Here is a 26,135-nt window from a genome sequence, read left to right on the forward strand (position 1 = left end):
TTTTTTTTTGTATGAGAATTATTAACATTTCAATTGACCACTTTATATATATATATATATATATATACATACATGCATTTTAGAGGGGCAAGTTGCACATACATTTGAATCCTGAAACTCACCTAAGAATTTCTGTCTCTGAGAACTCTGTGTGCCGGAGAGACCAATAACATAAACATAAAAGCCAGCAAGGTCACGACTCCAATATAACGATGTGGCCTTAATGGAAAATGTCCCTTTGAATTGTATTGCTTTAGGCACTGGTTACCGATGTAGACACCATATTGTGCATGAAACAGAATCGCTCAGCTGAGAGAGTGAGCCTGCGTGATTGAAAATTAGGACACACTCTTTGATATTTGACACGGTTTCATTCTGAGGATCTCAAATATAATGCTTCTTTTGTACAACAAATGTTTTATGTCTTACAGCAGAAACAAATATGCTCATATTGCAGTTTAAGGGAAACAAGATTTTAGATTAAAATTTGCTTGATAAAAATTTATAGTCATTATAGGGTGTCATTTCGATTAATATTTTGTCATTATGTTATATGTTAATGTAATAATTGAGCTACAATTATTGTTTACTGTAAAGCTAAGTCGATACATGTTGCGTAACAAAATGGAACAATTATAAGTAATATCATTTATTTTACTGTATTTACAACGTATTTTACTAAAATTCTACCAGATTTCAGTGTATTTATCAGTGTTTTATTTATTATATGTTTTAAAATATTACAAATAACAAAAGATTTAATTTTAAAATAAATTCACACACACACACACACACACACACACACACACACACACACATATATAAATAAATATATATATATATATATATATATATATATATATATATATATATATATATATATATATATATATATATATTTATTTTTTTTATTATTATTATTATTATTTATTTTTAAAATAAATATACAGTAAAACAGTAAGTCTATTTAATACCATGATTGTATGTTTTGTCATTTTCCGCTCAACCTAATCTGTTATTGGCATTCAATCGAAAAACATGGTCATTTTGTATTACAAGCTTTTATTCTGCTTCTACCACGCACGCTGTAAATTCACCCGGATATTAAATCTTAACCTTCAAATTAATTTCAACACAAGATTAGCACCTATGTGCCCCGATGCAAACAAAAACATGCCTCATAATTGATTTGAAGTGAATTTAAACCTTTAATCACCTTAAGTCACGTAAGATGACACTCATGCCCTTAAACATAATGAGAAAAACAGTCATGATTTGATAAGCTAGGCACCTGAATGAAGATCCTAATCCTGCACTCATTCACAACTGACTTTTCACTGTCGACTGACAATCTCTGATGGATTACTCATCCGTACCGTACATGATGCAGCGGGGTTTCCTACCTGCACCACCCATTAAAAGTGACAGAGTTTGGTGGCCTTGAGCAATTGACGCACAGGTAGCTTATAAAAGACGACAAGATGAGGGTCTCAGACATCAGAGACAAGCAAACGCACACATAACCAGACAGATCAGAGATCCTCAGAGAGAACAACTTTGGCCGGCTGACTTCTTTCTGCACAACAGGTGAGTAAAAAAAAAAAAAAAGCATGCATATTTTATTATCGTTTAGTTATTTTGCAGTGTCTAATAATGCATGCGTGTTTTATTAATAAAAAAAAAAACGTTATTTCACAGACATAATGTGTCATGTGCGCAATACAAATAACGCTATGCATGCATAAATGTGAATTTTGCTACGTTATTAATATCGTCTGACTCAGATATGGTGAGGGGAGTGAGGATGTTGTGTCCTGCTTGGCTCTTGGCTCTGGCTGTTCTGTGTGCGGGTGGATCTGAAGTCAGAGCTCAGTGCTGGGAGAACACCCGCTGCAGAGACCTCACCACTGACGAGAACATCTTGGTGAGTTACAATATACCTTGCAGCTGCTTGTGTTAGTTAATGTGCAGCTCAATCTGCTATTCAAAAACACCAAAACAACTAGCCCAGTGACGCCTAAGCAAAACAAAAATGCATCTCGTTTACTTGAATGTTCGTTTAAAAAAGTCAGCATCCCTTTATTGTAAGGTCCAGTGCTATTATTTTGCCTCAATAAACTCTGAGTATTAATGGTCAGTAAATTGTTAAGTTTTAGGTGTTGTGTAGGATGAAGTAGAATATAGTCAGGCAGAATATGTGCTTTATAAATAATAATATACAGCTAAAAAGCAACTAGTTAATAGTGGGAAGTGGTCACCCTTTACAAAACTGTGTAACGCTTTTATACCTACGATTATACCTATTAGTTGCTTATTAGCATGCATATTATTATAATATTAGCCATTTATTAGTGCTAATTGAGCTCATATTAAAGCCTTATTCTACACGGCCTTATAATTAATATTAATATTAATAACTACCTTACTAGCTATTAATAAGCACCAAATTAAAAATGCATTGTGGGAAAAGTCGTAGTTAATAATTAACAAGTGTTACCTGTTATAAAGTGTTACCCAAAAAGGTTATCAAGAGTTTTTGGTTTAGTGACCTTTGTCTGTAATTTAGAAGCATTTAGTCATTTGTCTTTTATTTTCTGCTGTTTTCTCTTTGCACTTTATTTGTTTCCATTATTTTCTGTCTCTAATGGCCATTTTATGAATAATTGCACCAATTTCCAGTTTATTTTTTCAGTCCTCTGCCTGAAAAAAAAACTTAACGTCTCTTTAAATCTCAACTTAAAAAAAAGCAAGTCTGCTCTGATTGGTCAGCTGCTTAGTCCACGTGCTAGAAATGTAACTTTAGCCATAAACTGTGCTCATTCACCTGACAAGACTTGATGAGAAGCTATGACAGTATTAGTCTATATAAGTTACGGTAACGTTTTATTTTAGGGTCTCATAATCAGTTGCTTATTAGAATGCACATTACTAGAATATTAGTAGTTTTTAATGTTTTAGTAGTGATTAAGCACATATTAATGCCTTATTCTGCATAAGCATTTCTACATCCTTAATCCTACCCAAAACTTAATAACTACCTAACTAACTATTAATAAGCAGCAAATTAGGAATTCATTGTTAATAAAGAGTATGTGTTCCCTACCTGTTCTAAAGTCTTTCTGAAGCTGTATAGTCACAGAAAGAATGGCAGGACTACAAACCAAACATTTGGTGTCTGTGTTTTCTGTTGAAGAAATGACCTCCGTTTGATCAGATTTTTCAGATCATTTACAGCTATATTAAACACTAAAGAAAACATTAAGATAAAAAACGCAACATAATGCCCTTTAAATAGCTCCACTAATTGATATTTTTGTATTTTATGCTTGCCGATTAAGAAAAGTTGTAATAAATACAGTTTGCCATTGAAAACTGGTAGTTTGCAGGTTTTTTTCCCTCATGACCTTATTTAAAAACCATGCACAGCAACACCACAACATTCCTGTTTTAAGTTTTTCTTCTTTCTCTCTTCCTAAGGACTGCATACAGATATGCAGGTCTGATCTGACAGACGAAAGCCCCGTCTATCCTGGAGAAAGCCATCTGCAGCCTCCCTCGGAGCCGGAGCAAACAGAGGTCCTCGCGCCCCTGTCTCCAGCGGCCCTCGCTCCTGCTGAGCAGATGGACCCCGAGTCCAGCCCTCGGCACGAGCACAAGCGTTCCTACTCCATGGAGCACTTCCGCTGGGGAAAGCCGGTGGGTCGCAAGCGCCGGCCTATCAAGGTGTACACAAATGGCATGGAGGAGGAATCCGCCGAGACTCTCCCAGCCGAGATGAGACGCGAGCTGGCTACCAATGAGGTCGACTATCCTCAAGAGGAGGGCGCTTTAAACCAGCAGGATAAGAAGGACGGCTCCTACAAAATGAACCATTTCCGTTGGAGCGGCCCGCCCGCTAGCAAGCGCTACGGAGGCTTCATGAAGTCCTGGGACGAGCGCAGTCAGAAACCCCTTCTCACGCTCTTCAAAAACGTCATAAACAAAGAGCACCAGAAGAAGGACCAGTGAAGGGGTTTTAATGGCGGGGTCGGGGGGCGAATAGGGAGTTGTTTTTAATATACTTTTCTTCCCAGCAAACTTATCACGCATAGTCAACAAAACGAGGGTGGGTGTTGTTACGAGTAGCACTTAATTCTTGACGCTTAAGAGTTTATTCACATCGTATTCGACAATAAATTCTGAATTCTGTACATAGAAATGCTGTGGTGATTAAATACCCGTTTGGAGGCTAAAGAAACAGCATTTTAGATCGAAATGTATTATACTGTAAATGTTGAAAATGTCACATGATTGTTTCGAGAGGAAAAGAACAAAAGTTCATTTCTGAGAAATAAGCGTTCATTAGAATCATTCAGACGTACGTGCAGTTGCCAATAAAGCTATAAACACAGGTCAGGACTTTGAATTCATAAAATTAGTCTTTAATCGATATTCTTGTTATTCACACCACATATGTACATCACTTAATGATTTCATGTAGGCAAACATTCACAGAACACAGTTCTGAAGTCTCATCCTTTTACAGTGACGGCATCTAAACACAACTAAGTTGACTTATTACGGTCCACAGTGTTGTAATGATCTCACTTAAATGAAAAAAATGGGAAAATCACGGACAAAACACCCAGTGCATGCAGCAGCAGCTGACAAGGAAAGACTAAACTCTGATATTTCGTACATGCAAAATCACCTCACATGTAAGCGGTCTAGGATATTTCATCATAGCCATATAGACAGAGAAGATAAAACCCATTTGTTTTTATGCTTGCAAATCAATTCAAGGTTTCACCAAAGATGAATATAAAATAAAATACCGTTAACATGAAAAATGACTTGATGAACTAAAAACATCATAAACGTCCACGCTTTTATGTGGTACCAGGAACAATATGACAGGACAACAGATAACACACCATAAAGTTTAGACAGGAACACATCAAGATGAAATTTCGCACAACATGAAGTATATTTTCCAGCATACACCACATTTACACAGTGAGCTTTAAAGTGCTGCGTTTAAATCCAGGACAACGAAATCTCAATGTAAACCTGAAATTGTTCACAAATTGAGGTAAAATAAAACACAAATCATGGTTAAAAAGGTAGACGATCCCTTTAGACCCCAAGCGGGGGTTTTATTTTTTTTTTTAATGGAATTTACCTCTAGAACTTTTACCTTTTAATTCTGTGGGCGAAATGACATTATGGCAATGAGAATTTCCCATGAGGCGGCTTGTTTTGGCCAACGGAAAGCTGCTCTATAAAGAGAATATAGCAAAATACAGTCATTTCAATAGGAATACAATACACATCAGAGCAAAGGATTTCCCCGAGCAGATTTCGCAATGGGTTCAAACTGGTTTCGCAAATTCGCTTTGAAAGTGATTTCTGCTTAACTGTGCTTTATACATCGTGACACCATTGCCAGTAGACGATGGACTTTTTTTGCCTGTGAAATTTTTACTAATAATAATATTAATTCACTATGTTCCAGAAAAACTAAACGATTTAAGCAATTAAACCTTTCACGTAAGAAACTGCATCAATAAGAATATAATGATATAGGTCTGTGCACACTTGTGCCAGTGTAACACATTCACTTTTCACTTATACACAACGTCATTAATCCATCAGTTCGGACTGGAATACTGCATTGAGTTGAATGTGAAACTTAGCATTTGCTGTATTATTTCTTCAGCTTCTACTTAAAGAGTTTTGACGTTTAAATTCAGTAGTTATTGCTTTTAATACAACTTTTATTGCAGCATGTAGAGACGATTTAAACATGCAAACAAAGCTTGTATTTAGCTAAATTGTTCATACCCACAAGTTGGAAAAAAAACAACAAGAATATTTGGAAACACATTTGGGAGATTCTTGGACAAATGTTCTTAACTCAAGATACAAAATTTAAGGCAGCTTTACTCTTAATTTGTACAAGAAAACCGATTACAACAGACTGTACACACTTACACAGGAACCTAAACATGAAAACCTCATTCAGCTCTCTACGCTATCAGACAAGATACGATCATTTGTCGATAAATTCGGTCCTTTTTCGTCTAGACTAAGTGCATATTTAACCAACATATGGTAAATTCTCTTGGTTTGTTTGTCTTTGTTGGCATAAATAGACTTCAGGATAAAGTACAGCCTTATCTAAGGTCTGATATTACACTAGAGAACACGGTTTAGAAGAAACAGAGTTACACCTGGACATTAAGAAGGAGTGATAATAGTGCGATGAATACAGCTGTACGTAGTGACTAGGGCTCCTGGGTCTCTCAGTATACACAGAGGTCTGGAAACTTCATTTCATAGACTGGCACGGAGCGGCTCCGGCCGTGACCGTTCCCGACAGAGCCAGACGGACTCGGAGGAGGCCTATCCAACAGAAAGAGAGACATGAGACAGACAATACAGCCTTTTTCCACTGTAGTGGTTTTCTAGCCCATGTATTTTTATATGGTCGTTACATGATATATATGTAGTTACACACACACACAAAAAAAAAAATTTCATATCATGTACCTGATTGTGATTTCGAAGATTTGGTTGAGCTTACTTTGCAACAGGGAAGCCTAGAGAGAAACAGAAGAGGTGTTCATGCACGAGAGAAAAGAACACATGTAGGAGCTGAACTGAAGAGCTGTGTGTGTGCTTTTTGATGATAAAATTAGAGCGTGTACACTTGGACTCACCCTGGCCCCGCAGTGGGCTGCTATCTCCTCAAACGGGGCGGTCTGAAACCTCTCCACCACCTGCCTTCTGCGCTCTCTCTCCAGCTCCTCCACATTCACGCTGTCTACTGAACAAACACACACAAAGACAGGTCATTCTGTGCAAACTGACTAAATCCAGCATAGAAAATGTCAAAAAACTCCTTTGAGTTCAGATTAGAGACGTTACTACTAACACTTTTTTGTATCAATCTTCAGTAATTACTAAAGGATTATTTAAAATCATATTCTATAGAGATCGTTAATCAGGGCAACAGTTCTATAGCAGTAATATTGTATAAATAACAATATATATAATATAAAAATAACACCTACGTAAATTTGGGTTTGGTAGCATTTTTTAAATTTTTAAAATTATTTTAAATGTCTCACGCTCACATGACATCTCATGCTTACATAGTCATCCATTTATTTAATTAAAATAGAGTACAATTTAAATTTTTACTTCAAAAATGTATTCTTGTTATGGCAAAGCTATGGAGGATTCACATGCGATGAATGCAGGGATATAGTTAGGCTGACAGAGAGAAATTTTGAACTAGAGACACGCACTCAAACTTTAACTGAGGACAGTAAGAATGTGAGGGCCGTAGATACATCATTACTGACACCTTATTCTCCAATTTGATACTGTTTAGTGGAGTGCAGCTAGAGGAAAACAAAACGTGAGGCATTTCGTTTAGCTTGGCGGGAAAGTACCCTTTCCTACAGAAAAGCATTAAAAACCGCTAGATCTGATTACTTTTCATCTCCTTTATAAGAAAGATACAACTCCTACCGGTATTTACTAAATTAACGAAAAATAAAGCATCAGCAGGTGCTGACATTCCCCAAGTTTGCAGCAGTAATGATTTTATGAACAAATTTACTTCCAAGACGGATACTATCAGAGATAAAATTGTAACCATGCAGCCATCAGCTACAGGATAGCATCAGAAGGAAAAATTCCACTCATTCTCTAAAATAGAATTGAAAGAATTGTAACTTGTTAAATCAACCAATAACGCATGTTAGACCCTATTCCATCTAAACTACTAAAAGAGCTGCTTCCAGACGTCACGGATCCTCTCTTGGCTATTATTATTTCATCATTGTCCTTATTGGCATTATTGTCAGATTGGCAGTTATTAAGCCTCTCATTAAAAAAACACATCTTGACTCCAAAGACTTAATTACAGACCGATCTGACTGCCATCAGTTCATAGCAGTAAATGAGGAGGTATCATATCAATCACAAGTGCAATATGGAGTACTGGGGCCGTTACTTTTCACGCTTTGCATGTTACCCTTGGGAGATATTATCAAAAACTACAGAATATCCAAGACGTGTCACTTGTATAGTTTTGAAGGAGGAAAAATAAGGAGAATTTGATGTTTCCCAATACAAAGATACAGAAGCTGCAGTTGGATGCTCGAGAGGCATTTCAAAGACGGCCGCAGAGTGACATTACTTGTCTTAAAGACACTTTAATATTAACAGGAGACATGGTGTTAGAATTTACTGTTATGCTGATGATGCTCAGCTCTATACTTCTACGTGGCTCAGTGAAACACACAAAACTGAGAAGCCGACGGAATGTAGTCAAAATAAAAACTGTATGAATGTATGTGTCTTACTGCTATATTTTGCATTGTTAAACATTCAATATAAATGAAAGTGACAGAATGATAAATGCTATAGAAGTATTGTTCATTCTTAGTTCCTGGTAAATAATGTTGTACATATTTGTCTTTTGAGATATATACATATTTTTACATATACATATACACAGTACACACATATATTATGTAAAAAAAAACGAATGTATCTTTGCTGAATAATATTATTATTTTCTTTTTAAAAAAATCTTACTGACCCCAAGCTTTTGAACAGTAGTGTATATACAATGTTAATTAATGCAAGTAGAAATTATGGAAGACTTACCAATGGCTTGTTTAAGAGTTTCAAATGTTATTTGCTCTGCTGTGGATCTCTGTAAAGACACAGAACATAGGTTAAAAATACACACACACACACACACACACAACAACAATGCAATGAAGACTAGGACGTTTTACCTGCTCTTTCTCTGGACTGTTTCTAGACTCCATCTCTAACTGCAGGGAGATGGTGTCTCCAATACTCTTCCTCTTAGACAATCTGTCTTCATCTGCGTTAGTCACAAAAATAATACTTTACTGTTTTGTGAAAATTCCAGAAAAATAAAAAAACTGTACTATAACATTTAAATGTAGAATGCCCTTACAGTATCTGTCTTATAATGTCACAGGCCGTATCAAGAGAGGACACCCTGTTTAAGTGTATTTAAAGCTTAGGCTGAGGGTCAGACCTGTGATCTGTGGGATGTATGAAGTGGCCAGTCTCTCTGTGTTGTATCCGCTGCCGCCCAGCATCTCTGCTATCTTTGCCTGCACAAACAGCACCTCTCCCTCCACCTTCTCCAGCTTCTCTGGGACCCTGAAAGAGAAAGAGGCTTAAGCTATTCTTCAGCTTTACACGGGTGTGTTTTTCCGAGGTAGTAAAAAACAGATAGATGAGAGATATTTTGTGGGTTCAATGCCTTGAATAACTCAGCACATCACTGCTGAAAATGATCTTATACTGAGCTGAATGACATTGAACTGAGTAAAACTGTACAGCATGTTCTCAACTTAGTGCATGCATTTGTAAGAACTGAGAACTACATGTTGGTTTGTTTGTTAGTGTGAACTATGGCATAAAGCGTCCGTCTCTCATAATGGTGAGAAGAAACATTATGGTACACCGAACAGTCTATAGAAATGTTGCTTACTTTGAGCTCTCAACAAGAACATCCTCTGGCAGCAGGAAAGGAACAAGTTTCTTTCTTGACTCAATCACCTGAGGGTAGAAAGAGATGTAGATAGATCTGCAGATACAGTAGATCGATAGACAGACAGATAGATAGATAGCTTACCACATGGACGTGTTGGCAGAAGGTGGGCACAGTGGTCAGCTGGCTGATGAGGTTCAGGTACGCAGCTGACAGAGCGTGGATGGCACAGCGGCTGTATACAGGAAGAGCCTCTTCAGTCAAGGCCAGGTCCTGAGAAAGAAGAACTATTGTTATTGTATCATTATTGTATTGATGAGCACTTCTACAACATGTCTATAAGAAACATTCTTGAGCATAATGTAAAGAGAAAAGTTGACTTATGTTTGCTTATGAAATTTACATTAATTAACATACATCATTATGAAGGCCCTATTTGTCAACTGGCATATTTATTCAGCCTCACAGTCATGTACACGTCACGCAGGTAAGAGAAAAACCTGTAATGCCAGAGCCAGTCGGATCAGGTCCACTACCACCTCTTCATTGGCCAGCTCCACACAGACCAACCCCAGCAGAGTATACAGAGACTCAAAGTGCCGCTGGACGCTGCTCTCCTCTTTGCAGGCAAGGTAAATGTGACGGTACAGCCTCTGGCTGTGTTTCTTCATGAACAGGTTATCCTGCCTTGAGCACTTGTCTACTTTCAACTTCAGTACTGAGATATCTGAGATAATTCTGTGGAAGACAATAGATTTTTTTTTCTCAAAGGACATACTATAGCAAAATACTTTGTGCATTTATATAATATACAATATTAAAACAGAGTATAAAAGGATAATACATTCTTGCATGATAGCAAAAAACATTTTAACCAAAGACTAAACAAAAGCTGCCTTGGATTTATAATGTATTTAACACAGTGCATTTTTAAGGGATGTTTGGCCATATTTTAATCAGGAAATTGTGCATTAAAATATGTTTTGTCAAGTACACATAATTTTTTAATTTTTTGAAGATTAAGGTTTTAACATTTTCAATTTTCTGTTGTATTTCTTGCAAATCTCAAAGTTCAAATTGATAGATATCAATTGTATTATGACTAAATTAACTAAATTAAGGTTTTCATAAATATATTTTTATTATTATTAATATTTCATATGGGTCTAAATAAGGAACAAATAAATCATTAAGAATTCAGCTATTTAATTGACCTTAGGCTTTATCTTAAAAATATGCAAAATAAAACTTTAAATAATTTTGAGAGGCACTATACCACAACAACAAAATGTTCATTCTTTACTCCTTAATTAATGATTAATGCTATGAAATAAACTGTAGACTGAGTTTTTCGAGTGTGTCAGTGTGGCCCAACCTGACAGGGGAGAATTTGTGCCGGTTGTCATGGCGATCAATGATGCTGATGAGAATGTCAAGAACGAGTAGACGAATCTCTGCGTCCTCCATAAGAGTGAAGGACAAGAGCGGGTCCAGGAATGAGGTGGGAAGTGCTGTCAAAATGTTTGTAGACTGGAATCCTGCTGTTACCTGAAGGATAAACGAAGAGACTGACATTTAAAGGCGCACAAGATCGTTTAGACTGCGTCAGCAACTGTGGATATCATGGAACAGCAGGGGAGTAAATAGTCTCGGCATGGCACAGTGTGAGATCACGACTGACACAAACCAGCTCACCTGCAGAAGAGACTTCAGCAGCATAATCTGGATCATCCTGCTGCCCTCAACCCTGAAACCAGAAACAGACACGTATTGAGTACAGCATTCTTGCTACGCTAGCATTTGTCCTATACCTCAAAATTAACATTTTGCCATTAATCACGTACAATCGCATATTGTTCCAAACCAGTAAACGCTTAGTTCGTCTTTGGAAAACAATTTGAGATATTTTGGATGAAATCTGGGAGGCTTGTGTCTGTCCCATTGACTGCCAAGTAATGAACACAGAGTCAAGGTTCAGAAGAGTATAAAAGACATCGTCCGAATACTTCATGTGCTATCAGTGGTTCAATCTGTATTTTTGCGAATATTTTGTTTTACAGATTTTTTTTCACTTCATTTTTGTGAGCTGCGACACATGGAAACGTTTTCTATGTGTTTTTACACTTTGATTTGAATGAAAACAATGCATCCTTGTGTTGCGTCTAAATCGTTGAATAAAGTTGTTGTTTGTTTTTTTTCTTTGTGTATAAAAAGTATTAATACCACTTCATAACATTCAGAGAGAACCACTGATGACAGATGGACTGTTCTTGCAATGTTTTTCATACTTTCCTGGATTCTTGACAGTGTTATTTACTTGGCAGTCAGTTTTCATCCTACATATCTTGTGTTCTGAAAATGAACAAAGCATTTACAGGTTTGGAACGACATAGGAGCGATTAATGACAAAACTTTCATTTTGGGGTAGAGTAACCCTTTAACAGTGTTTAGGCTGTTCCTCGGCTAATTTGTATTTCATCTTGGGCCAGCGGAAAATACCTCGTAAACATGTCTAATTGATAAAGTCTAGGTTGTAACCCTGTCTCACCCGGTGTTGGCTGACCCCAGAGCCGGATACATGCCTGGCACGGGAATTTTACCAATGATGAACAGCATGACTTCTGAGCGCTGGTAGGTGGGAAGTGTGTTTGCAAATGAGCCTGAAACAAAGAAAGACACATAAAGCATCGGTCTTCATCTATCTATCTATCTATCTATCTATCTATCTATCTACGACTTAAACACTGAGTATGTTATCATTTAAAGAGTGAAAAAGTGGGTTGATATGAAACCGAGCACAGCTATGTAGAAAATTACTTGTCTGAGCCAAGCCAATTATACAGTTTAGCCACGGTCATTTTACTAAAGTATTTATCTGCCAGATTCACTCACAAACATTTATTGTTCACCCACCAATAGTTTTGATGACAGCTTCTTGGAGTTGTCTCTCCTCGTGTACTTTAATGACCTTGGAGCCCATGTTTGCGAAAGAGTCGTAGGATCCTGTAAGCTCGTAGTCCACACTGAGTCTGAGCTGCTTCAGTAGAGTATTGAACACTTCCAGTACTGTGGGCCCTGTGGAGAGGTTTAACACAGAGACAGAACTGAATTAAAAGGTTAGCTTCCCCAAATATTAACATTCTGTCATTATTTACTCAGGCCCGTTTATATTAGTCATTTTCGCTTTAAAAAGCATAACTTTTGCTATGATTACACTTATCGTTTCTACCACTCCAGCACTTTTCACACTCAAAGACTTTTGAAAACACTGCAGACCATGTTTTAGATTGAAAACTCTGGAGTTGCACTGAGACTTGTGAAAACGATAGTGTAACTGCCCACATTAGCTCTGCATATCCTTGATGACCGTGTATACAACAATAACATCATGCTCTTTGTTGTAACCGTAGATACCCATAGATTCCCCATTCCGCCGCTCGAAGCACCTAGACACACCCACGATTCCAACCTGCACGATTGGTCATGTGACGCGGTTTAGACTGCGTGGTGTAAACGGAGATTGATGGTGAAAAGCAGCAGAAACGCCAGCGTAAACAACGATCGTTTTCATTCTAAAACGCTTTTTTAAAACTAAAATGCACTAGTGTAAACAGGGCCTCACTCTCGTGCCTTTCCAAACCTATAACACCTTTGTTCATCTTCGAAACACAGATACAGATGAAGTCTCAGAACTTTCTGATCCTGCATAGACTGCAACGCAACTGACACATACAAGGCCCATGAAGGTAGTGAGGACTTTGTTAAAATAGTCCATATTACATCGGTGGTTCAACCTTAATTTTATGAAACTACAAGAATACTTTTTGCGCTCACTTTTTCTCCACTTCCGTGTCAAGTATTCTCGTAGCTTCTTGCTAAAACTACAGTTAAACCACCGATGGACTATTTTAACGATGTCCCAGAAAGTTCTCAGATTACAGCATGAAAAAGCAAAAATTAACAAAAGACTTGATGCCTTTGAGGAGCCTTTGAGGAGCATTGTGTATGATTTCTACAGTATAATATCAAATTATTTGTCAAACACGTAAAATCCGAAAGAAAAAAAGCAATAAAAAAACAAATATGGACAAGTGTTTTCTGAAACGTCTTATAAAGCACTCCGATGAGGTGGTTTTCTTGCTCCCCCTTGTGGTCTAAAGCCTGGTACCTATGGATCCACTGGCTTCTATGACAGCTGCCTCTGAGATCACCTCCACTATCCCGGCACGCACTCGGGCTGAATTCTTACTGTTGGCATCCAAGTGGCCCAACAGCTGTTGAATCACCAGATGCGAATGTTGAGACTGTCAAAGCAACCATAGATGAGTTAATGTTACAGTAACACAAACGCATATCAAATTATAATTTGATAAAAAAAATCATATACTACAACGAAATATATATAAAAATGTTATGATGCAACGTCAATAAGAAATATTAATGCATTGTGAGATTTTTAACTCTAATTGTTGAGCCTATACAATCATTTGTAGAAAATATGCTTCAAATTATAATGCAAATGCAAAAATATTTTCAGAACTGTTTAGAGGCTTTCAAAGCTACATGCTCTACAATGCAATCAAGCGTCTGATACTTTTACAGTCAAACTTCAGCACAGTGTATCTACCTGAATGGAGTACATAATGATTTTAAAGCAGCGCACTGCAAATGTTTTGCTCTCCCAGAGCGAATGGTTATCAAGGTGCCTGGAAAATACAAGTGAATTAATGATTAGCTTCAGCAAACAGAACTAGAGCAGGAAACAGCTGACAAAGTAGGTCAAAAATACACTGCGCAACAGACACTACATTTCTTCTCGCTGTGTAGAAGTATTAGGCTAACAATGAGAACATTTTGTTCAATTTTCAATGCTACATTTCTTTAGTGCCTCTAGTGAAATGTAATATAATAGTATACGAGTAATATACTAAACTTAAAGTCTGCTAAACAAGTAATTTTGTACTTAATGCAATTTGTGTGAAGTCAAACTAAAGATACACTGGAGTATATTGTGCTAAAGTGGGCCTGTTGCAAGTATACTTCAGTTACAATTTAAATAGCTTACATTTCATCAACAGTGACAATAAAACTAATTTTAGAGTTAATATCAAGAAATGTGCATAGTCAACAAGTATTACTCCAAAGTCTCGAGTGATATGTCAGTAAATGTGTTAACATATTTAAACCATACTTAGTATGAAAAAATACAATTTTAATACATATTCCTTTTTTTACTAGGGGCATCATGAATAAAAAAAAAGCCTTGTCCTGACATTCTACGATGACAAACATGTACATAAATGGAATGGAAATCCCTGCCTAGGTCAATTATTAATAATTCATCCAAGCATCTGGCAGTAATCCATTTATACCCTACACATATATTTGAAGTTGGAAAGAACAAAGTATTCATATTGCAATTAATTGTCAAATGCCTTTAATTATGTGCCCTTAATTATTAAAATAAAATAAAACAAGAGAATTGATAAAACAACAACAGCTGTTAATTGATAGTTAAATGTCCCATTTAAGTATTTGTATAAAACTAACTAAAAAGAGAAGAAATGTGTCTCTGTGCTGCCCTCTTGTGTTTGATCAGAGTAGTTCATAAACACTCACATGAGCACAGGTTTCACGGCGTTCTTGATGTTGCCGTAGGCCGCTCGCCCTAAAAGCTCTCGAAAGCATCTCTCTGTCAGCTCCACCGGACTCTCCTTCTCTTTCTCAGTCTCTGGAGAAGGAGACCTATCAACAGGAAACAAAGCAGAAAACAAACTTAAACCATTGCTGAGCAATAGGCTGACTGCTGTTGGCAGTAGCGTTAACTTGTGGTAAGTTATTTCCCCTGAGGTGAAGATGTGAAGAGTTTTATGGTTCTGAGTTCATTGCACGGTTCAATTCAGATTTCGTGGTCTTCCTCTGCCCCTCGGGGCTTTGGGTTTATTAGGTTTACAGCCAGTACGGCGGCTTCCAGAATAAATGACTTTCTTATTACACTTGAGAGTCTGACACCTCAGTTGTAGTCAGTCTACTGTTATATCACAGAGTTTTCATTAGCATTCAATTAGGGGTTGATTAGCTTAATCACACAGACTGGCTAAAAGCTATTAGCATAACACTGTTTCTCTGAAGGAAATCTCACACTTCCATTAGACAAAATTGTCCATGTCTCTCGATGCGTGATGGATTGTATATGCGAGCGTGTGAGTGTGTATCAGACCTCTCTATGCCTTCTTCCTGCTGGAGGTTGAAAAGGAGTGACGGCACGATTTTGTCCATGTGCTGAGGGTCCCAAATATTTGCCTGCAGTTCATCATTGACGGTTTTCCTCACCACCCCCTGAAGACCCCTGATCCCTGCCATACGAATCCTTGCACACACAACCCAAACAGACTTGAGTCACTTTTATGAGACATGTGGATACGGCTATTTTTATTAATGTACACTGCATGGTGCAGTTCACTCCCTGATGGATGAATTATTAAATCACAAAGTTTCCTTTTATATCAAAAGCAAAATGCATCATTTCTAATCTTGTTTTACTCAATCCCTGAGCAAAAAATATTAAATTGAATCAGTATCTGAGGTAAGATCACACACACACACACACACACACACACACACGTGTACACACATGCACATACACCTAAATTACCTTTTTGAGTATCCCTATTGCTCTGATGCCCTTAATGTGCACAGTAAGTCATATGGCTAATAACATTTAATTAATTGCATATGAGTAATTTAACATTATTATTATACAAAATATAATTTCTATATAATATGTATTATAACTTTTATTTATAATAATATATTACATTTTAAGTCATTTTAAATTAGACTAAACAATAACAAAGGTACTCTTTTACTCTTGTGAAAAGAAAAGTTATTTTATTTCTTGGCAGAAATGCTGCACACACAAGAAGACTGAAAATAAAAATATAAACACTACAAAAACTATTAAACTTAATGTAATGAATACTTGTTAATAAAGCATAAATGAACTGGTTAAGAAACAGGTATTATTATCAATATGCAGTTATCCATATTTTCAAAATGCATTTATTCAAATTGTTTATAATCAGCAAAAATTTGCGCATTGCAAAAAAGACTGTTACATTTATTTAGTTAAAAGCGTACACATGATTAAAATACGGCTAGCAGTGGAGAAAGCAATAATTAATTAAAATGCATGAGAAGAAAACAAACAGAATTTACTAGTGTCAATTATCACTATTAACTATTTGCTTATTAGCATATGTTTATTAGTACTTATATAGCGCATATTAATGCCTTATTCTGCCATATCCTATAACTGAACCTAAGAACCATCTTACTATTCATAAGCAGCAATCACGAGTCTATTGAAAAAAAAGTTAGTTAAATGTTACTTAATAGTGACCGATTATGCTTAATAATGTTTAATCCAAAAAACAAGGAGAAACTAGATGTTCAACTTTCGTAACTGTGGGTGTGAAAACAGTGTTTGAAAGAGGGGCTCACTTTGTGCGAATATCTGGATCCTCGTAACTGGAATGGCACATCTCACTGAAGCGTGACACGAAGAAATCGTAGCTTCGATGGTACGATGCTGTGTCCTCCTCTATGTTGGCAAACTTTACAAACTTAAAAAGAAAGAGCAGATTAACAGAGACGGTGATTGATCACACTTTATATCAGGTGGCCCCAACTACAACGTACTAACGTAAGATTATGGATTTCCAGAAAAAATTACATGTTGTTCTGAAACAGTCCTACAGTTACTGCTAATAAGTTGCTAAAAATGCCTGGGCGAGGGACAAAAAGATACTTAAATGCACAAAAAACAGAAAAACTGACTGCACATCCAATCGAACTCGAGGTTATTTTTGTGTAGATTACTTTCTAGAAGCTAGTCAGGCAAATCAAACATGGACAGCTTTTGTCTTCAAAAAAAGACACGGTTTCATGAAACTATTGAATTCAAGAAGCGCTCAGAAGCCAAAAAACCAATATATGCAAATGTACATATATTGATGGGCCTATGCTGTTCGGGGTCAGCCGTTAACCTCCAATGCAGTCCTGAAGCAAAATCAGTTGGGAAGCACTGCTGTGAGGTATGCTAATCTGTATTTATGCAGTTAATGTACATTACAGTACACCAGATTAGGATCTTCCTGATTAGGATATCTGAAGATCTGAGATTAGCAGCGGTTATCCAGTGTGCCACTACTGACCAACCTACAGAGTGCCATCACGCTGCTAAATTCAGATGAAAACTAAACATTCGCACAGCTTTTAACATTTGCGGGCAAACACGCTTTAAGCCCTGCCCCATCTGGCCTCTATCTGTGGAAGTAATCTCTTTTTAATCTTTAAGCCCTCATATTTCAGAAGCGTCAGATGTGAGCGGTTTTGAAGTTGAGAACTCTCTATATTCCCATGAGCATGCGAGTCGGGCTAGTCAGTGGAAACCTTTCAGGGAGCGCGTTGAGGCTTCACATTAGCATACAGGGGATAAAATCATCTTTGTTTTGAAGTCTTGTCAAGCTAAATGAAATAACATTAGATGGAATGGGTCTACTGAATGAAGAGGGCCTGTATAATTCAGGTAAATGGGAAGACCTGACATTGAAGTAATGGAAAAGTGAAATATTAAAATACATATAACTAATAAAATAAAGTACAGCATGTATAAAAATGTTTACAATACGACAACTGTTTAAAAAAACTGGCAAACTATAGTCATTCTAGTATTAAATACTACTGTATTATTGATCAAATAAAAAAACTGCTGCCTGTGTAGCTGTAGCCTCATCTTTTTTTTTTTTAAAGGATTTTCTTACAAATTTTATTTAAAAAAAACAACAAAACAAAACAAAAAAATGTATGTGTGTGTATATATATATTGTTATGTTATTGTTTATCTTTCTAATTGAATGATTACCCCGATGGTCAGATTTGATGTAGGTGGTTTCATTTAGAATCTCTTAGTGCTGTCAAACAATTATTACAAATGATTAATCCCACCAAAAAATAAAACAAAAAAATATGTGTGCTGTGTATCTTTATTATTTAAATAAAAAAAGACACAGTATATATTTAAAAATATTTAAATTGCATTTAAATGCATTTATTACACTATTTGCTAATCTTTATTAATGATAATGTTAATTAATGTTGTTTATTGTTTATTCATGTTAGTTCACAGTGTATTAACTAATATTAACAAACACAACTTTTGTGATTTTAATAAAGCATTAGTAAGTGTTTAATTATCATTGACTAAGTTTAATAAATGCTGTAGAAGTATTGTTTAGTTAACTATTTCTAGTTTACTTAACTAATGTTGCTTAACAATGGACCTTCTTGTAAAGTGTTACCAATATGTTTAATATCCAAACATATTTTTGCATTTATATATATATATAACTAATAAACAGTACTTAAAATAATATACACAGTACACACACACACACATATATTGTGTAAACAAAAATTATATTATCAAAATTATTAAACGTATTATTAATTATTAAATTATTAATTTATATATAATCACAGGAGCAAATTACATTGTATAATGTACTGAAAAAAATATATATATATATACACACACACACACACACACATATATATATATATATATGTATAGATATGACACTGTTGGGATTCGATTGGCAAGCAGGGCTTTTCATTTAATATAGTCTGAATGTGCTTGATTGAGGTGAAGCCAAAATGTTACAGCTTTGCATTCTGTATAATCAAGCAGATTAAGCTTTTGAAACTTCTTAGTTCTGGCCTGATCCCCTGAGATCACTGCAAGACTGACACCTGAACTCATGGTGTCCATGCAGCAGCCACATTTCCCTCCGAACTCGAGTCAGATTTATCAAGTGATCTTTTCCACGTGGCGTTCTAAATCTGTAACTACATCAATAGGGGCTGTAAGTGAATTTCACTAGAGAGTAAAGGCAGTAAATTTCACTCACTGAGTTAGTGCCCAGGATCTGTAAATTGGGTTTGTCTGCTTCCAGCAGCTTGCGCACCATAGTGAGGAAACTTTCCACAAAAAGGTTTATACTCTGACAGTGACAGGCCATCAACAGCTGGTCCAGTGCCTCCATAGCGATGCAAACGTACCTGTGAGACACACACAAACATGACACTGCCCGGTGAGGACCACAGATCATCATAGCAGGTATAAGCCGCAGAGCCAGACAGAAACAATCACTGCATATTCTTCCAGTTTTAGTTCATACCCATATCTATGCCGGGCGACGTCTCTAGATAGCCTCTCTGACAGGTAGGCACCGATACGGTCTAGTTTCTCCGGAGCAGACAAGGCGTAAAAAGTTAGCTTCTCCATGTTAGCTTTCACCAATCCGTCCTTTAGACCAAAAAGACAAGATAGAGAGCAAGAGAACAATGAAAAGAGGCCTATTAGAGAAAGACACAAGGAGAAAAATGAACCATAAAATGTAAAAATTTCTCTAGCCAAAAAGAATCTTCAATAGATGATTTATCTTCTGTACTGAGTCTAAGCAGATCCTAATACAGCTCCTTGAGCTTGTCTCGTTATTCAGAAGACAGACAGTTTCAAACCATTTCCATTTTTGAGCTTTAACCTCACATGGTGAAATATGTGACGAGGAGATTCTTTATAAAATTAGCCTTTTATTTGTGACTTAAATTACTTAAAATATACTTTGCATTGAATTATCGTTGCATTCTTCATTTTATTATTTTAATCTATTTTATAGTATACTTATATATACATAACAAATACGCACAGTACACACAGATATATTATGTAAATAACAACTTATGCTGGATTCGTTTGACAGCATATAAGCGCATATAGTCTCTTTATAAAAATTGCTAGTGTGTAATTAAGGATAGAAATTTACAAGTTTTTTTTTTTCAGATTACTAATGTGTGTTGTAAGAAATTAACTTAAAAAAACACATAAAACCACACTTTATTTCTTCATTCGAAATTACCTTTAGTAAATCATTTTTATTTTCTCTCATGTTTTTCCAAACTGTTAAATCAGGCAATCTGGGCAGCATAGGGCAGATCTGCTACGCCACAGTGGCTCCAAAATGAATGAATCCAATGAAAACCTATGTCTACATCGCTGCATTGATCGCTGATGACTGATAACCACTAACCCGGTGAAGCATCCCTTTCTCTGGCTCAGCTTTTATTTCATCTGACCTTACCTCAGGGTCTTCCGGAAAGATGTTATCCACCAGCCTCTTATAGCGGGGTCTCAGGGCCCCACAGCATCCACAAACACCTGAAACAATGGGAGAAAGTGAATCAGAGCGACAGTAATATAAAAGAAGCCCCTAACACAATAACTGAGCTCACAAGGACAGAAATAATACACGTGAAGTAAAAGGAAGTTTGGAAGGTTATCTCTCCGGACTCCTTTGTTTACCTCATCTCCGGCATGTAGGGCAGTATCGATTAAGAGTCTTTGTAATTATACTCAACGTGAGGTTTATTTATTAAATCGACACATTAAATGAATTAGACTTGTGTGCTGTAATCTAGTAAGTGAGGCCAGTCGATTCAGGGGAAAGGCATTAATCTGTATTTAGGAAACGTCTGCAGCTTGGTGTGCCAGTTAAATGGATTTGAAAAGAATCTGCTGAAAGCATTTAGAATTGTTTTGGTTTTAAACCAGCACTTGGAAGCCTATAAAGGGCTTATACAGACATATAAAGGGACACATTGTAAATCACATTGGGGAACAAATGTAAACAGTTTGATGCAAATGGTTTCAGGAGAATAATCATAATTTAATTAAAAAAAAAGATTGAATAGGTAATAAGAACTATCAATGAATAACAATTTTTTTCAGCATTTCTAATACAAATAATGTATATTTAATTATTATTAAAAAGTGTTATTTTAGTATTACTTTATACACTTTTATAATATTTTGAATTTACCTTTATTTTGACATTTCAGTTTACATTTAAATTTTAGTAATTTTGACCAATTTTGTCATTTTTATTTCTATTTAGTTTATCATTCAATATGTAACATTGGTAAATGTATAAGGTAACTTTTTAAACTTTTTTTAAACATTTATTAACATAGTTTAATCAATTTTATTTTACACTGTTATAACATTTATTATAATATTTCTGAATTAGCTCTTATTTCTACATTTTCAGTTTACATTTTAATTGCAATGGACGTTTTAGTCATTTTATGTTTTTGTCATTTTTATTTATTATTATTTCTATTTAGTTTTAATTTAATATCATATTTTATTTTGTATTATTGTAACACTTACATATTTATTTTATTTTATTTTATTTAATTGGTAAATTTAAATGACATGGCAAGATTTTTAAGGGTTTTTTTATAATCTAATGTTTAGCCTAAATTTTATTTCAGCTTAATTTCAATGACTGAAACCTATTTTGGTAGTTAAGGTAGTTAAATTTTAATTAATAATAGCAACGCTGAGATAACCTTAACTACAGCAGTGCACCATTATACTCCACCTACCAATAAAACGCAATAAGCTAATATTAAAAGAAAGAGTTTAAAAAGAATGTTATTATAATTATATGTAATATATGTTCTTTTAAACATGAATTAATCATAGATGTCTATTTAAGCAACAAAACTGTTAAAACCGACCAATCTCTGGATCTAAAATGCACACTTTCCTTTACATTCGCTCTTAACCTAGAATACTGATACTAAACAAAAGCAGATCACATCCGTGTTGCTTATCAACTACCCAATTAAAACTCCACAAACGTGGTTTTTTTAGACACATGGACACAACCCCCCCCCCGGTGGATGAGTCAGATGCAGCACCTTGGCAGGACCCCTGGGAAGGACAAGGCTGTTTACAGCATTACCATAGTGAAAGAGCTTCGTCATGGAGGAAAGTAAACAAACCAGAGCAGGTGGAGCGATCAGACAGCAGTGCTAACCACCCACACAACACCGCCACGGCTTTTTCATTCCAGTCAACAAATATTAAGGATCATATCACACACCATACGACCAACACGAGCGAAGCAGCGTGCACGGAAGCAGATGATATTAAACTGCATAGGAGTGAGAGCATCGGTTTGCAAAACTCAAATGCAACGCAAGGTCAACGTAGGTTTATTGACTCGAGCCTGCCGTCAAGCTGCCGTTCGCCGAGATCGTGATTGGCAATTACGCTGTGATTGGATGGAGCTGGAGCTGGAGCGCGAGTCACACGTTGGCCCACCTGCTAGTGTTTTGACACTTCAGCGTGACACCTCTACGCCTGAAGCAACTGAAGCAGGAGCGAAAGAAAAAACCCCTGACAGTCGACACTGAATATTTCCACCCACACACTCAAGACTGCAGTGAATTCTCTCACGCTTTCCCCGTTTCTCACTCCCAGAGTGATTCTGCAGTCTGAAAAGAGGGTCATTAATGACTGCAACGTGTAGTCACTTAAAAATGACACAACAAACAAACAACCACAGACTGCTGTGAATTTTTAATTGACATGTGGGTTTTTTTGGAAAAATAATTAACTGACTGCAGGTAAACAAGTACATAAAATATTTTATATATAAAAAAAATAAATATATATATATATATATATATATATATATATATATATATATATATATATATATATATATATATATATATATATATATATATATTAATCTAATAATAATAATAATAATAATAATAATAATAATAATAAATCTTTTGTTTTAATTTATTAATGCTATATTATTATTAATTTTTATTTTATTTATTATATTAGAAATGAGGTAAACCGGTAAAATCAGTGCTACAAAACAAGATATTTATATTTTATTAGTCACTGGTGTAAATCCCCCTTTGTTTTATTAATTGTTATTAATGTATTTAATACTAATTATTATTATTATTATTATTGTTGTTGTTGTTGTTATTAAATAATAGCTGCAATTTTCTATCCAAGATGTTTCCAAGGAATTAATCCTAATGAAAAGTATAGAGTAAATTCCCCTGAGATATTTGGAGCACCTGCCAAATTCATGAATATACTGTCAATGAATCACTGAACAATGTTAAGACAAGGAGACAAACATTTACGTTTAAAACTCAACCAATTTGTAAGAAATCAAATCATCTCTCCCAAGCGTTTGTCCTCCAAAAACCGAAGGTCTCGAAGAGCATCCCTTTAACATAGCAATGAGTAAATATTAAGTTAATAAACGCAAGCTCCATTCAAGATGAGCGTCCCTTCAACGTAATATAAGTAAAGCAAGAGGTAAATATTAAGCTCGTAAATCCAAGCTCCACACAAGAAATACAGTAACTGCTTTACTAGTACTGTATTAGCTACATTTATAAAACGTAAGCGCTTTGGCATTCTGTTTCTCGGACAGGGTGGTAAATATAACCTTCCCAGTTCCCTCTGGTTTACAACCCTCATAATTCTCTGATGGTTGTGTGCTCGCCTCTATCATTCACCTGGAGCAATCTACTGACACTCACCGAGCCCAGGGGCCAAAATGTGCTTTTACCTTTACTATTGTAACTATATCAGAATGCTGTCCGTTTTTAAGAACGTCGATAAGCAAATGTAAAGTGTCACGTTTAAAAAAGCACAAACAGCTGAATAATTCAATTCGGGAGTGTAGCATCATCACTGAAGTAAGTACTTATTTTGTTGCCAAGAACAACTCTACACACACATCTGCAATCTGCACACGCTGCAAAACAAAGGCTATAGCTGGCACAGTGACAAAGGAGATTATGTCATAATAAAGAACTAGTCGTGCTCGGAGGTGGCCGATATGACATCCTCCAATCTGAAGACATCCAGCTTTAATAGGGCTTTGTTAAGGGTTACCAAAGGTTTTACGTAACACTGAACTCGGCGTGCATGCGAACGAATCAAACCGCGTGTTGTGCCGGCTACAGTATGGAAAATCAATCTTTCCGAAACACAAAACGCAGACTCCGGGCACCGTCCCTCTCGTCACGCAGACACTCTAAATACGGTTCCCCAGAATTGTTGGAGCTTCTTGAAATGACAGCTATATTTAGCGCGTCAGCAACCGCAGATGCCATATCCCCTCAGATTGCCCAAAACAGGGCACGATATCAAAGACGCTCGCTCTCGTATGGAAGTGTCGTGGGGAAAAAAAAAGCAGAAATACAGAAAGGGAACTTCATGCTAGGCCGAACAATGTAATCTACTCATTTACTTCTTCAGCCTCGTTACCTCGTAACCTCCCGTGAGCATCTGGTTAATCTAAAACTATTATTTGCATTCTCAGGACTAACGTTGAGAATAACGTTGTGGCTTTTTGAAGAAGCTTTAGGGTATAGTTAAAGAGTTTTAGTGTCGCTATTAAAATGTTACTCATTATGCCCCAAAATAGATGGCAGTTGCGGCCCGAAATGTTAAAATAACACACAGTCGAATATATTGAAATTAATGAATACTGGTTATTTAAAGGGCCGTAAGATTTTTTTTAATGTTTCTAAAAAATATTTTGTGCACAAAGACTGCGTTTCTTTGGCACGGTAAAAAGATAACGCTGTGAAGTTATAATTTTAAATAACCGTTGTCCGTTTTAATATATTGTTGTTTGTTTCCGTGACGGCAAATCTGATCGATCTTAACTGACCTTTGAACTCTTTAAGTAAAAATGCGTAGTATAATCAATCAGCGTACATAACCAACTTCATCCTGCATTCTCTGAAAAGAGCTGTTTTTCCTGTCATGAGTGGAGAAATCTGTGTGAAAAATGCTTAAAATGAAATCGATCTGGTTTCGAAGCACTAAAGCCAGTCGCACATCTCAGAGGCGTCCACGCTGTGAGAAATCAAAGTCGCAGCCTGACTGCCTGCAGCTCGTTCGAAACATCCTCAACCGTGCATGCTGGTCTGGGAAAATAATACGAAGACAGCGGGAAAATATAATATGTGAACGTGCAAATGTACGGTCAGAGCAAATAACTAAACGCTGCAGTAAATCTGTGGGTTTTAGTGGTGAGTGTCTTTGAGTATTTGGTGCAAAGTAGTGCGCGTGAAGCTGAATCGGTGATGCCTAGAAGATGAAATGAAATATGCACAATAAATACAGCAGAGCAGAAATACTGCATGCAATCTGTTGCTTCAGCATCATTCTGCTGTCATTGCCCGTAATCTCCTGCGATGCACTTGAATCTTTCCTTCCTAAACACGAGCACGGAATTACCATATATACACATAATCATGCACTCACACAATCGCCCTTACCGTACATTGATGGAAAACCTGATGAAATTCTCTGTTCTTTGCCTGAAGCCTCTTTCTCTGTCACATAGCCAGAGAGAGAGAGAGAGAGAGAGACACACACACACACACACATGCACGCGCGCTCTCACAGACGCTCAATCACACATGCACACTCTCATACGGCGCATGTGACCGGGCTCCAATGACCTTGGATTTTCCAAACAGCGCGGCACAGCTTTCCCTCTATCGGGAACAATGCTGCTTTAACACACAGGTGCACACACACGCACACGGATACACATTCACACACACTCCTGCACGCATGCAGCCCCTCCTCGGCAAAGATGAACACATTCACACACCTCCTGACCATTCAACA

At 36.4% G+C, this 26,135-nt stretch overlaps 2 protein-coding genes across 3 annotated transcripts; one reads left to right on the forward strand and one right to left on the reverse strand.

The window, feature by feature from the left end:
* Positions 1–996: 996 nt before the first annotated feature.
* Positions 997–5,328, forward strand: pomca (proopiomelanocortin a). Its single transcript, XM_043263259.1, has 3 exons — positions 997–1,587; positions 1,785–1,924; positions 3,478–5,328. The coding sequence occupies exons 2-3, from the start codon at positions 1,787–1,789 to the stop codon at positions 4,006–4,008; spliced, it is 669 nt and encodes a 222-aa protein (XP_043119194.1). The 5' UTR covers positions 997–1,587; positions 1,785–1,786; the 3' UTR covers positions 4,009–5,328.
* On the reverse strand, positions 4,400–26,135 carry efr3ba (EFR3 homolog Ba (S. cerevisiae)). 2 transcript variants are annotated; one of them, XM_043263258.1, is made up of 22 exons: positions 25,778–26,135; positions 20,737–20,813; positions 19,774–19,901; positions 19,504–19,654; positions 17,036–17,157; positions 15,753–15,902; positions 15,152–15,277; positions 14,160–14,238; positions 13,701–13,836; positions 12,446–12,607; positions 12,081–12,192; positions 11,228–11,279; positions 10,908–11,080; positions 10,033–10,270; positions 9,677–9,805; positions 9,533–9,600; positions 9,071–9,198; positions 8,799–8,890; positions 8,665–8,713; positions 6,702–6,805; positions 6,532–6,581; positions 4,400–6,384 (listed from the first exon to the last, which is right to left on the reverse strand). In XM_043263258.1, exons 1-22 carry the CDS (start codon positions 25,887–25,889, stop codon positions 6,285–6,287), a joined length of 2,538 nt encoding a protein of 845 aa, XP_043119193.1. In that variant the 5' UTR covers positions 25,890–26,135; the 3' UTR covers positions 4,400–6,284. The 2 variants fall into 2 exon arrangements, with proteins under 2 accessions (XP_043119193.1, XP_043119192.1); XM_043263257.1 differs by having other exon boundaries at positions 6,702–6,808; positions 25,778–26,134.

Source organism: Puntigrus tetrazona, chromosome 17, assembly GCF_018831695.1.
Source record: "Puntigrus tetrazona isolate hp1 chromosome 17, ASM1883169v1, whole genome shotgun sequence".
NCBI lineage: Eukaryota > Metazoa > Chordata > Actinopteri > Cypriniformes > Cyprinidae > Puntigrus > Puntigrus tetrazona.